Raw genomic sequence first — 14607 nt, forward strand, 5'->3', positions numbered from 1 at the left:
GCATATTATAGAAATCAGAGATTCTGGAATGGCTACCTTGTGCTGGGGAGCTATGTAAGTTAAGTACTGACGACGCTTTGAAAGCCCCACTGCGAGAGCTCGCGTAGCTGGAACTTGAGAGTCTGAAGAGCGACATCAAATAGACTGGGTCATGCTTAACAAGGCAATGTAATTGTGGAGTTGGTATATCAGAAGGTCAGTATATACATGTGCACAATGTGTACAGAATAGAGCGATGGCGATCGCTCCAGGAAAATCAGAAGAAAAAAAAAAGAGAATCGGTGGAGGTCTGCCTGGGAGTCTCAAGATCCAGAAACAGAATGGAAGGGGGGCATGAATTAGTTGTATTATATGAAAAGGGGCGTGCGTATGAGAGTATGAAAGGCGTAATAGTCTGAACATCAGATCCGGCGTCATCCCAGGCGTTGCGGCCTACCTTCCCCACATCCTCGAGGCTTGTCCTTTGCCGCTGTCGGAAGAGCCGTCAAAGGATCCTCTGCTAGAGTGATCGCTCGTTTCGGCCTCTACGGGGAAGGCCGGCTCGCTGGTGATCTCAATCGTGGTGTGCTGATACACCTTTCCGAGAGTAGACAGCTCGACAGCGTTCGTCTGTACGATGTTGTCGGTGGATCCGTCTCGTACCGTACCTTCCAGGTCCTCTTCTTCGTGGCGGCCCATGCGTAGGGCGCTGATGTCGGTACGGGTGTATTTCGGGTCGGCCGTGATGGTCGTCAAATGGTTGTTGTCCGTCTTGCGGTTTTTGCTGCTGACGAATTTATTGTAGCTGCGATCGTGACTGGGTTCCGATTCCAGGATCAAGTTGCGGCGGGTCAAAGTGTACAATAGAGCATCGACCAAGCCGGAGCTAGTAATCATCGCACCAGCTACACAAAAGTAGGCGACGTTAGGAGGGTCGCCCTGGGCAGTGGCCATACGTCCGGCGGCAAGAGGAAGCGAGAGGACGATATAAGCAATCGGATAAATAACCATGTATCCGATGACACGACGAAGACGCTTGAGACTTTCGATGTGGCTACTGCCCAAAATAGCGGACTGCTTGATGCGACGACGGAGTTGGAACCACATGATCGCGTACAGGGTCACGGTGCCGAACTCCGCTAAGAAAATCCAGATATAATGTGTCCATAAACGCATCGCTTCGTAGTCCTCGCTGATCCAGCACTAGTGACCATATTAGCTCAACACTACCGTTCGTCATGCGTGATGTTTCTTACCCAGGCACCTGATGGGATGAAAACGTAACGTCCATATGAGGCAAGTGGAATGACGACCAAAACAGCGACAAAGACCCAGATCCCCACCACAGATGCCACGAACACTCGGTGGCTCAACTTATAACCCAATGCTACCAAAAGGAATGTATGAATGGCAATAGCAAGCACAAAGAGACCACTAGACGGGTCACCAATCTGAAGCCAGAGACCCTGAAGGAAGCACCCGGCAGTGTCGGCAGACATCTTGTTTTCCGAAATCCATTTGATGCAAATCAAGAAAGCGAGCGACTGTTGTAAATCGGCCAACACAAGGTTATAGATTAGAATGATGTACTGGTTGTAACCGATGTACCGCGTATAGGATCCCCGCCAGAAAACAAGTCGATAGGTAATGAACGAGATTAAGGCAAGTGTGGCCAGAAAGGAAAGAATGGCCATGACTGAGACAGCAATGAGGCCCTTGCGCTGAGTGCTCGGGAGCGGATCGATGTCCATGGTCACCCCATCCTTCATGTATGTACGAGGATAGAGGGTGTGACTATCATCCTCGAAAGCTCCCAGAGCTTTCAGTACTTGAACAAGGCTCATGTTTGCAACGTCTCTAAACGTGGCGAGTCCGGATGCACTGCTCGCACATCCCCTCCTCGAGTGAATAGCAAATGTTGCAGCGGCACCCCGCAGGATAGAGCGATGCTTTTGAAGGGGCAAGGATCGTGATTGCCTGGGGGTCAATGGATCGACCCAAAGTTCAGATTGTGACCAGGTCGTACAATAATCGGGAAGATCTCAGATCTCAGGGGTCACACGTCGTACCGTTTCCGCATCCAGAAAGAGAAAAAAAAAAAAGAAGAAAACGCCTGCCAGAGCTTCCCAAAGGTAAAAACGGGAGAGAAGATGAAAGAGGAGGAGGAGGGGAAGGCAGTAATTCTCCGTGGCGGTCGAAGACGGACGAGCCACACCAGTATGGACTGAATTAAAACTACCGGCAACGTTGAGTGGGCCATTGTGGGGGAGATGGGCCTTTAGCAAAGCTTTCTGATGTATTAGTACAATTAGCTGCCCATCATATGCTACTGGCTCTCGCTCTCCAGAAGCTATCACCCAAAATCGTTAGCATCCAAGGAACGGGGTACGCGAGAGACGGTTAGTCCGGGTGGGAAGTGGTTCCTGAAACCTTGGCCATGGGGCATCGCAATCCAGCCGCCTGGCAAGTTGGCAACGGGCCTTGCCAAGTATAGGGAACAACCATGGAGAGCAGACGGACAGGAAGAGACGGAAGGCTGCCGGAAAGTGGATAAATGGGTACACTGGGTAGGCGAAACCATCTTGCCTCTTGATTCACGTCGGCGTGTGCCCGCATTGTTTATCGGGTGCTCCCTCCCCCATTGAGGGCGTTTACCCGGAAATTGAAATCGAGTCTGAGCGTCGGGCAATTCGAAGGATGAACAGGGATAAAGGCGCAGTCTCAGTGTTTATTGGAAGGATCGATTCGCGCGGCATGACTATCGCGTGAATGCAGGTGGCAGGATGCAGCCAACAACCCCGGACTAGAGTTTATTGCTTTTCGCTTAGCCCATCTCGATGAGGGCAGAGATGCCTGGAAGGGGCAATTTGAGCAGTGTGCCTGCCAGTGTCTGTCTGCTATCGCCCTTCCAGAAACTCGCCCGCCCCACCAGCTGAGGCGCCGATCGCCTTCCCAATCCACGTTGGCCTGACTCGAAGCCCGTCGTCACCTTTAGGCTAGACTGTCGCCTCTCAGGGAAACCGACCGCGGTGTTTGAGAGATTTGGAGGGATTTGATTGTTTCTCCACAGACAGGTGTTTCGGGCGGCGAGAGCATGGTTTAGTTCCCACGTTGATGGCGTTAATGCGACTTGCTTTATTGAGGATATATCTGTTCTCCGGGTTTACCGGAGGAGGCAACAAAGAGCCTTGGCATTGCGCGCATGAATCTGTCTGTTGACGGCAAGAATAGGATTGTGCGCTCGCATAGTTTACCCGGCTATCATAAGTAAGGGTCGGTCAATGCGAGAAAGAGAGCGAATTGACAGAGGTGGTATGACCCCATTGTCTCACATTTTCTCCTGGTGTAGGTTGCTAGGCCGCCACCAGAAAGGTTACAGGGGAGAGAAAGGCTCGACCATTCTCGCAATGTGGAATAGTGCTGATTGATCGAACCCAGTGGATTGGGAAGGGGAAGAGCGGGAAAGAGGAGAACGAAGAAGGGGAAGGAGGGAGAAAGGGCCCGGATATTACGTGCGGTTTATCTCCGTCCATGGCTTGGCCTCTGCCTCTCTCTCTCTCTCTCTCTCTCTCCCCGATTCTCCAGTCAGAACTAATCGAGTAGTCTGGTACTTTTATTTACAATTCACTGGCGGAAGGTCTCGATTAGATTGCTTATGGACCTGATGCAGTCGCCTACACTCACTATTTTCATTCCTGTGAGTGAGAAAGACAGACGAAGGAGAAGAAAAAAAGAGAAGGCATTCCCGAAGGATACTTATGTTTGCCACCACCACTCGAGTAAACTACTGCATCGCTAAGATGCGGGGAGTTGATAACGTTGCATATGATTTGCTTGGACTCGTGGAGCCCGCCATCACCGAAGCCACTTAGTCTCTCCGACTGTCACTAAACTCAACCGGGCTTGGTTTCGGTTGAAACAACCGACTGGGCACGAATGAGATTTGCGTTGACTTGCTATCTCACCTTACTCATAGCTCTAGATGCTCAGGCTGCATCCCACAGCCTGGAATGCTTCCAATTTCTCAATCATCCCAAAATGGCAGAGAGTATTTCCCCCCACCACCATGAAAGAAAGTGTTGTGTTCTCGCACCATCTACAATCAGCGGAAAAATGCGTTTTTCCTAGTTTATCTTCAAACCTACCCAGCACACTACGCAGTGGGGTAGCTTTCCCTTGGTTTCCTGGCTTGGGTGAGCCCTACGACTTTGCATGTCGATCTCGGTTGTTGAGCGTCACTTTCCATACCGAGACCATGGAGTTGGGAAATTCCTACAATCTTGACCCCCCGTGTTCGCCAGCCCCAGGAACCTTTCCAGCCCAGGAATTAAAGCTATGATTTATTCAACTTTGCCAACGAGTAGTAATGCGAGGAGCAAGGATCATTTCGGAGTCCTTCCGAGTCCATGAGCATGGAGCACATGGGCTGTCTTCTTGCACGCATTCCGCGACCTCCACCTTCTATGGGCCGGGATGTACTGTACATCCTATCGTTGACCCCGGAACTACCCACAGATGATCAGCCATGTAGTGCACAGTTCGTTGTAGGAGATATGTTTTCGTGTGGGACTTATCTTTGCAATAGACAGACTCAGTTGGCTCGCATTGTGGCTGACTGCTCGGAGTAATTCTTTCCGATGGGTAAGGGTCGCCTTCTCATTCGGTGCCTCCCAGTATACTCGGTAACCATCGCAAGGAGGCGATTTTCAACTCGAGCGGCCAAAGTGAAGCCCTGCTAGCCCTATGAAATGTACAGTAAGTAGTCGGACCGACTCAAAGAAAACCCTGTCGATCTTCTCCAGGAAGGTCCTTATCAGTCCCGAAACGATAAATGCACATTTTGTCCTCCGAGCATTAAATCCAAATAAACGCTGCAGAACCTGAATGACGATCAGCGCTTTCTCCTCCCGCGCAATATCAACATCGCAACAGGAGACTAGGAGTTAGAGTGCGGCTAGCAGAGGTCCACTATCCGAGAACGACAATCACTTTCTATTCTTGGCCCCTTTCCCGAACACTGGTGAAGACTCGGGAATCGTGCACACCCCTAAATGCCATTCTGAGTTCCACTTTCCGAGTCCCCTTCTTTCGACTTCGTGCCATCGACCAGACTCGCCCATAGTCAGAACGTTCGGCTGCCGATAATCCCGCATATGACTGCGGACTGCCTCCTTGACCCCTTTCAAATCGATTTGGAGTATTTGAAGAGTGCACACACAGATCAACAAGCCCACCTTTGGCAGGTTCCATGGGATGCTGCATGCTGGTTCAGCCAGTTTAGCATCCCAATTTGTTGAGTCGAGAAATCGACCGGTTCAATCCTTCCAACTTCCAAGCAACAAGCCCGACTGCTTCAAGGCGTCAAGCCTCGAGGCGTCCAGCATTAACCACCGCAGCTAATTACCTCCAGACCCAGACTGCAAGTCCGGCAGTTATTGCCGATAGCTTGTTGATCTCGTAAGGTGGCGTGCGTGCCTTGGGACACGAGGTGTGAGAGCCCACTTGCTCTGAGCTGGAGCTTCGCATCATCGCAGGCGTTCACAAGAGCCGACATCTCACTTCCGCGTCCCAAGGTTCCCATTCCTTCATGGATCTCCAATTCGGCATTGCATCCGCACTGGATTGATCATCGAACTGGAATCGTCAAAGCTCTCTGATCGACATGTTCACTGAATCGAGTTCTGCACACAATGCGGGTCTGGATCCCATCGCAGCGCAGTGCATCGCGGTCGAACTGTTGTGGGCTTTACCCATGTTCAACTGTGGTAACGGTGGATCGAACACGGCACTTGGACCACATCATGATGTCCCACACGAAAATCCGATCTCAGGGCTGAACCTCAACTCGCCAGTCGTTGCGTAGAAGTTGTGAACAAATACGAGCATCTGACTTTACTCCGCCTCCCTTCGACGGATTAATACGGATCATTGACTCCTTGTCATCTAAGGTACCACACCTTTTGAGGCACCACCACACCAAGCAACGGCAAGAAGCTTGTCGGTCCGGAAAGAAAAGGCGCCAATGATAGCCCTTCAGCCAAGTACCCGATGTTAGTTTATACCCATGTCGGCGAGACACCCGGCAGCAGATGGCATCGAATTACCATTTTCGACAACTAGGGTAATCTCCGCAGGGCGGAGGATGGGACAAAAACTCTGTTTGAAATTCAATCATGGCTCAGGGGCCCAGAACTATCTCCCAGGCTTTTACTAGCGTCCCTGGCGGTAACTGTGAATCATGGGACAGGAAAAGTTTGTTTGCGCGGCAGACTCCGACCAGGCTGCTCTGGGACTGAAAGGAAAGCTCGACCCCAGATCTCGTATGAGATTCAGGTTCCACGTAGCCATTTGGCTCACGAGGTGATATGATCCGGTTCTAGGTCGTGATGAGCCACGGATAGTTGCTTTGCGTTGGAGGGATCATGTTTGTCGGGGGCTTTGTAAGTAGTGCTCGCGATGGCGGCTCTGTCAACTGACAAGCCTTCCCACGTCTCTTCTAACTTTTATACTCAAGCTCGAGCATTCGTATATCCCAGCCTTACATTTACCTGCAAGCACCCGCGCTTTCGCCACAGTACCCTCTTCGCACACTTTCAAGTACGTGAAAGTTCACCTCATGTCCCTCAGGGCCTCGCCAATCGACGAGGCCTCTTACAACAAGCTCAAGCAGAGATGGACTGCCATCGTAACCAATTTTCATCGGGTTCCCGGACCTAAATAACATACCAGATCAAGATCCAAATATTTAGACAGTATCTCTATCCTCCTACTTCCATATTAGCAAATACCTCCCTCCCGCTTCCCCAATCTGACCTCCTGTTTCATCGAGGAGAACTACTGACACAGGGCACATAGCAGACACCCATCCTCCAGTCTAACCACCATTAAAACCACGCGACTCAAAAATGGTTCCTCAACCTACATCCTGTTCTCCATCCACTGGCCCAGTATACTCCTCTTCAGCTAGCCAACCACTGCAGAAACACACCCCTTGACTCCATCTGCTCGAGCCCCCGGGTCCAACACAACACTAGCCGATCATCCCACCATGCCCAGCATCAATCTTCCCCTCCGCCAAACTACATACACCGACGATCATCATGAACAAAATCAGTTCCACTCGAGCGGAATTCCAACCCAGCAAACCGGATGTAACTCGTAGTCTCAGCCCAGTTGCCGTCCAGCTCGAGCCAAGTCTATACTAAGATACCAGGCTCCCAAGCTGGATAATCGAGCGGACGACTATCACTAGTACCCACCCCCGCAACCCCCTTTCTTCTGTACCGACACTACAGGGACGGAAGCCTGGAGTCCAGGCTTCACCTGCCTGAATCGGTGGTCAAGGGACACACGGCTTCACTCAAGGCTGTAGGCCTTGACTTGACTGGGCGGCTTCTGCCGATTTTAAGCTTGGGCATAGTTTGCCAAGGGGGTCCTCAACACCGAAGGCGGAAATCTTGCCGAATGTTTCGGTTTCTATGATTTCATGACAACTTCAGAAGATCGAACTTGCTCATCACACGTGGATGAAAATATTCACTCATGATCCCATTAGAATACAGAGAAAACATTAGGTTGGGGTAGTTTGGAGAACAAAATAAAGAGGGGAAGGAAAAAAAAAAAAAAAAAACAGACAAAACCACCATCTCAGATTAATCGTCTTCATGTACAACCGGTTCAAATCCTCTTGCGGCGGTCGTCAAAATCATGCCTGCCCGTGATCAGCCCCATCACCTTTCGTATCAGTTCATTTCATGCATTCGTAGGGGGGAAATAATATTTCCGTTTGCTCATCAAATGTCGTTAACGCTATATGGGAAAATCATAATAGATAAAGATTCAAATCCGCAAGGCTAAAAGAAAGAGAGGAAGGCACAAGCTTTGCTTATCACTGTCCCGGTCATGTCTAGCCGCTTAGATATCTGGTTTGGGTGCCGGTAGGAGAATGTCCCAAAAGAAATTGGAGGAATCGAAGTCCATTATCTCCTTCGCGTCCCACGTCGACTGTCATATGCCTCTTCTTCATCTTCCTCTTCGACGGGCGCTGGGGTCCGACGTTCTGTCCGCCGCTTCGGTCGACGACGTCGGTTGGAACTGATGTTACTTGCCGAATCGTCCGGAGCCAGAGACACACCATCGTCCAGGAAGAAATCGTCGTCCGCACCGTTCTCCCCCCAGAGCCCGAAGCCAGATGCTGGAGTGCCCAGTCGAGCCTCGACGAAGGAACCGCGACGATTCTGGTTCGCAATTGACAACCCGGCTCCTCGCTCGCGCAGCGCCCGGCGCACGACCTCAGCCTTGCAATGCAGGGCCTCGAATGCGTCTTCAAGCGCCTCCATCCCCAGGTAGATGTCTCGCTCAATCTCCGCCAGAGCCGCGATTTCCATCTCTTCATCCAGTGCAATGGGTCCTCCAAATGATGCAGGCGCGGGAGAGGGAGACGTGCCGTATGGCTGACTGGCCGGCCTGGAAATCCCGTCTAGCTGGCTAGGGGTTGGCCCGCGCGAGATCCCACCAGTCGTGAAAGGGGTGTTAGACCGGCTGTTGCTATAGCGCGAAGGGGTTGAGCCGGACGGGAAGGAATCTTCGGCGCCACTGCGTAGAAATCCATCGAAACGACCAGAGATGAGGATGTCCCATTCGTCGTCGCTGATTGCCGCTAGAGTTGCCAGGACATGATGCATGCCGGGGTTGTTGAGCATATAGATCGCAGTCTCGGGATCCCGCGGTGGAGTCGACAGACGATACAACCGTTGGATCGCCAAGGTCGAGGAGATCAAGGGCGCTGGTCGCGGCCGCGGCTGCCCCTCGGGCCGTGGTGTAGGTGCAGTAGAGCTGATCCCAAGGATGGCAGAGAAGAGTTGCCGCTCCTCGGGTTCCAAATGAGTCAAGATGGCGAAAGTCAGAGTCTCATCATCGACCTCATCGGGAGCACTTGTGCCTCCGCCGGTCTGTTCACTGAGCCATTTATCAACAGCGACCTTCGTCTTGCGTGACTGTCGAATGTAATGGTCCCGATATTCCTCCGGCACATCGATGTCCAATTTTTGCATGGGGATGTGCTCATCACCAGACCAATCCGGGTCAACGACCGTCGGAGACAATCTGAAAGGTGGCCAGCTGGGCAGCTCGCGACGGCCAGATACCAATTCAAGCACCTCGCCCCAGCTGACGCCTGTGGGACGTTCCTCGAGTTCTTCATGGTCACACATGAGACAATTGCAGGATTCAGACGAGATGTCACGAGCAAACACTGCCTCAAGGCGGTCAAGAAGTCGCCGAGCGACTGATCGATACCCCGTTGCAACAGCGAGTGAGCCATTTTTCGTCATAACATGGTGAAAATCCTCCAAAAGCCGATTGAGGGGCTCGAAGACTTTGCTTGCCACAATCTGTGGCTGTGTCGGAGAATACGGGGTGGCCTCTGATGAGCCGCTCAAACTTTGAAGAAGTGATTTTGGCGCTCGGTGGTCCAAGCCACCGTTCTGCAACAGGTAGTCCACCTTGGGGATCGATATAGGCACCTCCGGGGGTGGGGGCGGAGGTGGAGGTGCTCCATAGGCCGAGTTTGCGGTTGGAGGCCGGCCGTAATCATATGCAGCTTCCATCGGGCTACGGAATGCAGACCCTGGACGATGAGACATGGACGAACGCGTTTGTGTGCGAGATGGTGGCTTCTCCGGGCTTCTGACCTTGCGGGATGTAGTGGACTGGTGAGCCGGTGCAACCGTCGTAGCCTCCGACCCATTTGCCGAATCTGGGCCAATATCGCGTACCGTTGCTGGGGAGCGCGGCGGCGTCGTGGCAGTGCGACTGGAGGGCCGTTTGGGTGGCGCTATGTCCTCCACTATCTTGCTCTTAGAGGACTTGCGACTGGCCGTCCGGGATGGTGATTCCTTGTCATGACTGGAGCGTTTCGATTTCGTTGATTCTGATCGCACCGTCTTGCTCGACTTGGTCCCTTCATCCTTCTTCGATCGCAGACTCGAGGATGAGCGAGTTGATTCGGCTCGAATCCGAATCTTAGTCTTCGGTTTCTCCTCTGTAGTTTTCCCTTCTTTGTTATCGCAGACTGTGCTGCCTTGACGGGATTGTTGGTCAACGCTGGTCAAAGGAGGGCTCGGTGGCGCATGTTTGTTGTTGTCGGAGCGATCATGGCTTGCTCCGTCGGCCGGCTCTTTGCCTTGTTCTGTCAGGTCGGTCGGGTCTGGGGTCGGGATACCCGGTTTGCCGACAGCTTCTCTGCTGTGAGCCTTGGAGAAGGTCGGATAAGGGAGGCTGGTTCTCGATTCGAGGAAGGAAGCCGTGCCGGAACGGCTGGCGCTGTCTACGCCCGGCATTGAGGATCGACGTTGCTGGCGGGTATTGGAGGCGGAGAGCGAAGGGGTCGAGGAGCGATCCGTGGAAGGGTCGGGCGGTCGGTCCCTGGTTGAGGGGCGGGTAGAAGATGGTCCGTGGGACGAGCGGTGCTTGCGTTGTTTAGATTTGGAAGAAAGAGTTGAGGATGTAGATGCTTTGCGAGTCCGGTCCCTGTCGCGATCTCGATCATTAGGTCTCAACGGTAGATGGAACATGACGTGGGTGTGTGTGGAATCAGGCGGAAGGCTTCGAATGAAGGTGGAAGGAAGGTTGGAAGATGATCCTCCCTCTCAACACAACCCCTTGTTTCTGGCTCTCCGTTCGTTGCCCACTTTCGTCGATCGGGTTGTGTTGCGTTCTAGTAGTGGTGGTGGTGGTGTATTTACCTCGTGTCATAGACCGCAAAGCGGGATGAGAGCCCAGATGGACAGCTCTCGAGGCAAACGAGAGAAGAAAGAGTTTGTGTGGTGTCACAATGCGAGAAGGAAGTCCAGATGATCCGAGACCCGGACTCCTGTCGTCTGGCGCTTAAGAGAACTGGAACCAATGCAACTCTCAGTGGTCGAATGCCCAATTAGGCGCCTGTGCCAATCCACCGAGGGTGCTTTTGGGACCGATGCAGCATCCCGTGAGGGGCGCGGAGGGAACGTTAAGGACGAGCAAGGAAGATCAGAAGCTTAAACTGGAGCGTCAACAAGAAATGACGAAGGGATCGATGGTGTATACTGAACAAACAAGACAAGAAGGAGAGAATGCAGAATGACTGTGCATGGGAGGAGATTTGACGGAGGATCGATTTTGCGGTGAGGGCGACTAGACCAAAAGACTCACTGACGGACTCCCCGCAGACTTGGTTGATTGCGACCCGATGGGGTCCCTACGAACAAACTAAAGAGCCACTAGCTAGGCTAGTAATCAAGCAGCGAGGAGGGGTTGCATAAAGCACCACTTAGTCTATACACTGCGCGAGGGGACGCAGCAGCCTAAAGGAGAGAGTAGGGATGATGGGTCACTTAGGAGGCCAGGTCTCGACCGTCGAAAGGGAGTGAGTGAGATAGATGCACTGGATGTACACAAATCATCACCATCAAAACTAAGATCTCGGTACTCGGTACATTTGACAAACCTCAGGCACGCGTGGTTATTGTGGGCCAATTCCAGGTGCCTCAGGCTGCCTCAGGCTGCAGTGACCACGGCACACATCATCGTCATCGAACTATTCCGCGATACCGACTGTATGTGAAAGCATCCAATGTTTGCTTTTTTGGTGCATCCCAGAATTCTTGACAAAGTCTGTCATTTTTCCACTAGCTACGGACGATGTTTCATTTTGGCCGCATCCCCGCTCTTTGTCACATTTATTCTCTATAATACCTATGCCTTAGATTACAGTAAAACCATGAGACTGTGTGTCTTGCGACATATAACATCCAAATTCTATATGCCTGGTATATGCTATCTAATGTTTAAATCCCCTGTTCAGTTCCGGTCTTGAAAGCTTCAGGGCGCGTAGGCAGCACGATATGCAAATGTGGCGGCCAGTCCCGGGCCGCGGACGACCGCGTGGGCGGCAAGTGACTCGATCAGACGGCAAATCCTCCCGAGTCCAGCTGCCTGGGCTCCCCAGCAGCATCAAAGGTTCCATTCGGGAGGACGCGGATTGCCTGGGCAGAGCTCTGAGTCGGTGCTACCCATGTCACGTTATGTCCGCGCGCCTTCATGAAGGCCACGGTCTCGTTGTCGTAGTTATACTCAAAAGTGACCTGATTGGGGATCAGCTGATCATGCAAGCGAGGCTGAGCTAGAGCTTCAGCCGCCGTAAGACCACCATCAAGTGCGTGAATGATGTTCTGAATGGTCGCGGTGATGATTCGGCTGCCGCCCGCCGAACCAGCCACGAAGAAGACAGTCCCGTTGGGGTGAGTCACAATGGCTGGCGTACTGGACGATAGCGGACGCTTTCCAGGTCGAATGAAGTTTGCTTCGGATGGAACGTATCCGAACGAGTTAGAGGAGCCAGGGATAGAGAAGTCTTGAAGTATGTTAGCAAAGAAGAAGCGTAGTCAAATTGTCTTCGCATACCATCCATCTCATTATTCATAATGATTCCTGTTTCAGGGACCATGACCTTACTTCCAAAAAGCAGGTTAATCGTCGTGATTGCGGATACAGCAAGACCTGTGTGGTCGATTGTAGCTATATGCGAAGTACCCGGGCTGGAAACATTCTTTAGCATCTTTCGACAGTACGTGTTATCGGGGTACGCACGTATCCAAACTCTCCAACCCTTGAGGATCATATGCAGATATATTTTGTGTCGTAGAATCGGAGATTTTCCCTCGAATCTCGTTGATAGTAGACTGGTCAAGCATGTTTTCCTGGTACAGGTCCAGATCATCCACAAAGTAAGGGTCTCCCAAGTTCGTCCGCTAATCACGAGTTAGCCTACAGTACGTGAGATATTGGGGCCGGAAACTGTTACATACCAAGCCGTATCCGAACCGAATGGCTTCATCCAGTCGATGAATGCTTAGATTCATATTGTCTGGGGCGAGAAACTTGTCATAGGTATCCAGCACTTTCAACACATTCAAAGCAACAACCCCACTAGACGGTGCAGTAGTGCTGGTAATCTGATATCCACGGTAGTCTATCTGTGAAACGTTCCGGATTGCAATGGCATAATTTTCAAGGTCTTCAAGTGTCATTGTGCCATTAGCTGCTCGCACCGCATTAACCATCGTCTCTGCAATCGGTCCAGAATAGAAGGCGTCAGGACCCTTTTCAGCAATGGACTCCAGGGCATTTGCATAACGCTTTCTTGTCATAATATCGCCAAGACCCACTTTAGTTCCATTGGGAGCAAAATCGGTTGCCCATGCAGGGTCTCGAGTCAGGAAGTCATCACCGTCTGTGATCGAGGTAGCCATATAGCGTACGAGGTCGGAACCAACTGGAAAGCCCTCACGCGCAGTTCGAATTGCCGGTTGTACCACGGCCGACCAGGGAAGTGACCCATACTTCTGATGAAGGTATTCGAGACCACGAAGCTCGCCTGGAACACCACTGTAGAATTTTCCGTCAGCTTTGAAGGTGAGACATTACAAGCCATGGGATTTACCTTGCAAGACCACCGGTGACAGCCGCCTCCGTATTGTTGATGAACATGTCCTCATGAGCTGCTGCTGGGGCAGTTTCGCGGAAATCTATGAACTCGAACGCGCCAGTAGGGTCTTTCACCAGCACGAAACCACCCCCTCCTATCCCGCTATGATACATTCCTATTTACACGCTTGATTAGTTGGAAAGATTCAATTCGTTCGCCAAAGAAGAGCCACTAACCCACAACTCCTACGCAAAGCATAGTTGCAACCATCTATCGAATCTGACATTAGCACAATGTGAAATCAATCAGCCATGCACGAAAAATTGTTTTCGTGCAGGTCCGTCAGTTCCCGAGTACTTACAGCATCAGCAGCGTTCCCACCCGCCAACAAGATCTCCGTTCCGTGGCGACTGCAGATAGCACTCTCGCTCGCTACGGCGCCACGCTTGCCATCCTCCAAGTCACGATCCCAGCCTGACTGCCAAGTCGCATATTTTAGAGGAGACGTGAGGACGTTCGGCAAATGTATGATCAAGACAATCAGGACTATCGTGGTTGACAAGGTAAACTGTAGCATGCGAAACATTCCTGAAGTGTTCTTTGGCTTATCGTGTGATGAAGCCGTGTGAGTGTACGTGACCGGGCGTTCCAAGGCTCCGAGAAGTGGCTGGCGAGAAAAAGTACAGATTAGATATCAGGATTCAAAAGAGAAGTTATTGAAGGAAAAGGTTTGGCTAAGTACTTGTTTCTCCGCATCTTGGTTGTCAATGAGATCCGGTCTGCAACCCTGCATGTTTAGTCTATTATTTTGTGCCCGGATGCGGCCAGTGGACAAACGATGGGCCTGGGACTGCTAATTCCGAAACGCCAAAGAGGGTGGGGGATCGACAACCGTAGAACTTAGTCTGACTAAGTAGCAAGGTGAGATCGAGTTGTAAGGTCAAAGGAGAGAAATGAAGTAGAGGACTCATCCACCATTTATTTGAGAGGATTCCTTGCACCCCCCCATTATCGGACAGACCCCGTCGGCGATAAGGACCAGCACAGTGTTTCTTGCAATCGCGCAGCCTCCCGCATACCTGATTCCTTATCAGTCTCGACCAACAGCAATCCGGAGCGCCACTTCGGCCAGGTCACCCGCTGGCACACCAAGGTCGTTCAAA

The 14607-nt window shown here is 51.8% G+C and overlaps 3 protein-coding genes across 3 annotated transcripts; all 3 read right to left on the bottom strand.

Annotated features, from left to right (window-relative positions):
* Positions 1 to 158: 158 nt before the first annotated feature.
* gprC lies at positions 159 to 2112 on the bottom strand. Its single transcript, XM_025694765.1, has 2 exons — positions 1236 to 2112; positions 159 to 1182 (listed from the first exon to the last, which is right to left on the bottom strand). The coding sequence occupies exons 1-2, from the start codon at positions 1746 to 1748 to the stop codon at positions 433 to 435; spliced, it is 1263 nt and encodes a 420-aa protein (XP_025554742.1). The 5' UTR covers positions 1749 to 2112; the 3' UTR covers positions 159 to 432.
* Positions 2113 to 7958: 5846 nt separating this feature from the next.
* On the bottom strand, positions 7959 to 10752 carry BO97DRAFT_468476 (uncharacterized protein; the record flags this gene model as incomplete). Its single annotated transcript, XM_025699746.1, has 1 exon — positions 7959 to 10752. The coding sequence occupies exon 1, from the start codon at positions 10551 to 10553 to the stop codon at positions 7959 to 7961; it is 2595 nt and encodes an 864-aa protein (XP_025554743.1). The 5' UTR covers positions 10554 to 10752.
* Positions 10753 to 11921: 1169 nt separating this feature from the next.
* BO97DRAFT_411694 (gamma-glutamyltransferase) lies at positions 11922 to 14237 on the bottom strand (the record flags this gene model as incomplete). Its single annotated transcript, XM_025696189.1, has 8 exons — positions 11922 to 12370; positions 12421 to 12554; positions 12607 to 12767; positions 12825 to 13404; positions 13460 to 13619; positions 13681 to 13714; positions 13806 to 14111; positions 14187 to 14237. 8 exons carry the CDS (start codon positions 14235 to 14237, stop codon positions 11922 to 11924), a joined length of 1875 nt encoding a protein of 624 aa, XP_025554744.1.
* Between the last annotated feature and the right edge of the window lie 370 nt (positions 14238 to 14607).

Source organism: Aspergillus homomorphus, assembly GCF_003184865.1.
Source record: "Aspergillus homomorphus CBS 101889 unplaced genomic scaffold BO97scaffold_5, whole genome shotgun sequence".
Taxonomy (NCBI): domain Eukaryota; kingdom Fungi; phylum Ascomycota; class Eurotiomycetes; order Eurotiales; family Aspergillaceae; genus Aspergillus; species Aspergillus homomorphus.

Coding starts and splice junctions, on each gene's coding strand:
- gprC (XM_025694765.1), bottom strand. CDS start 1,748: ATGAAGGATGGGGTGACCATGGACATCGATCCGCTCCCGAGCACTCAG. Junction 1,183..1,235: donor TCATCCCATCAGGTGCCTGG/GTAAGAAACATC, acceptor TATGGTCACTAG/TGCTGGATCAGCGAGGACTA.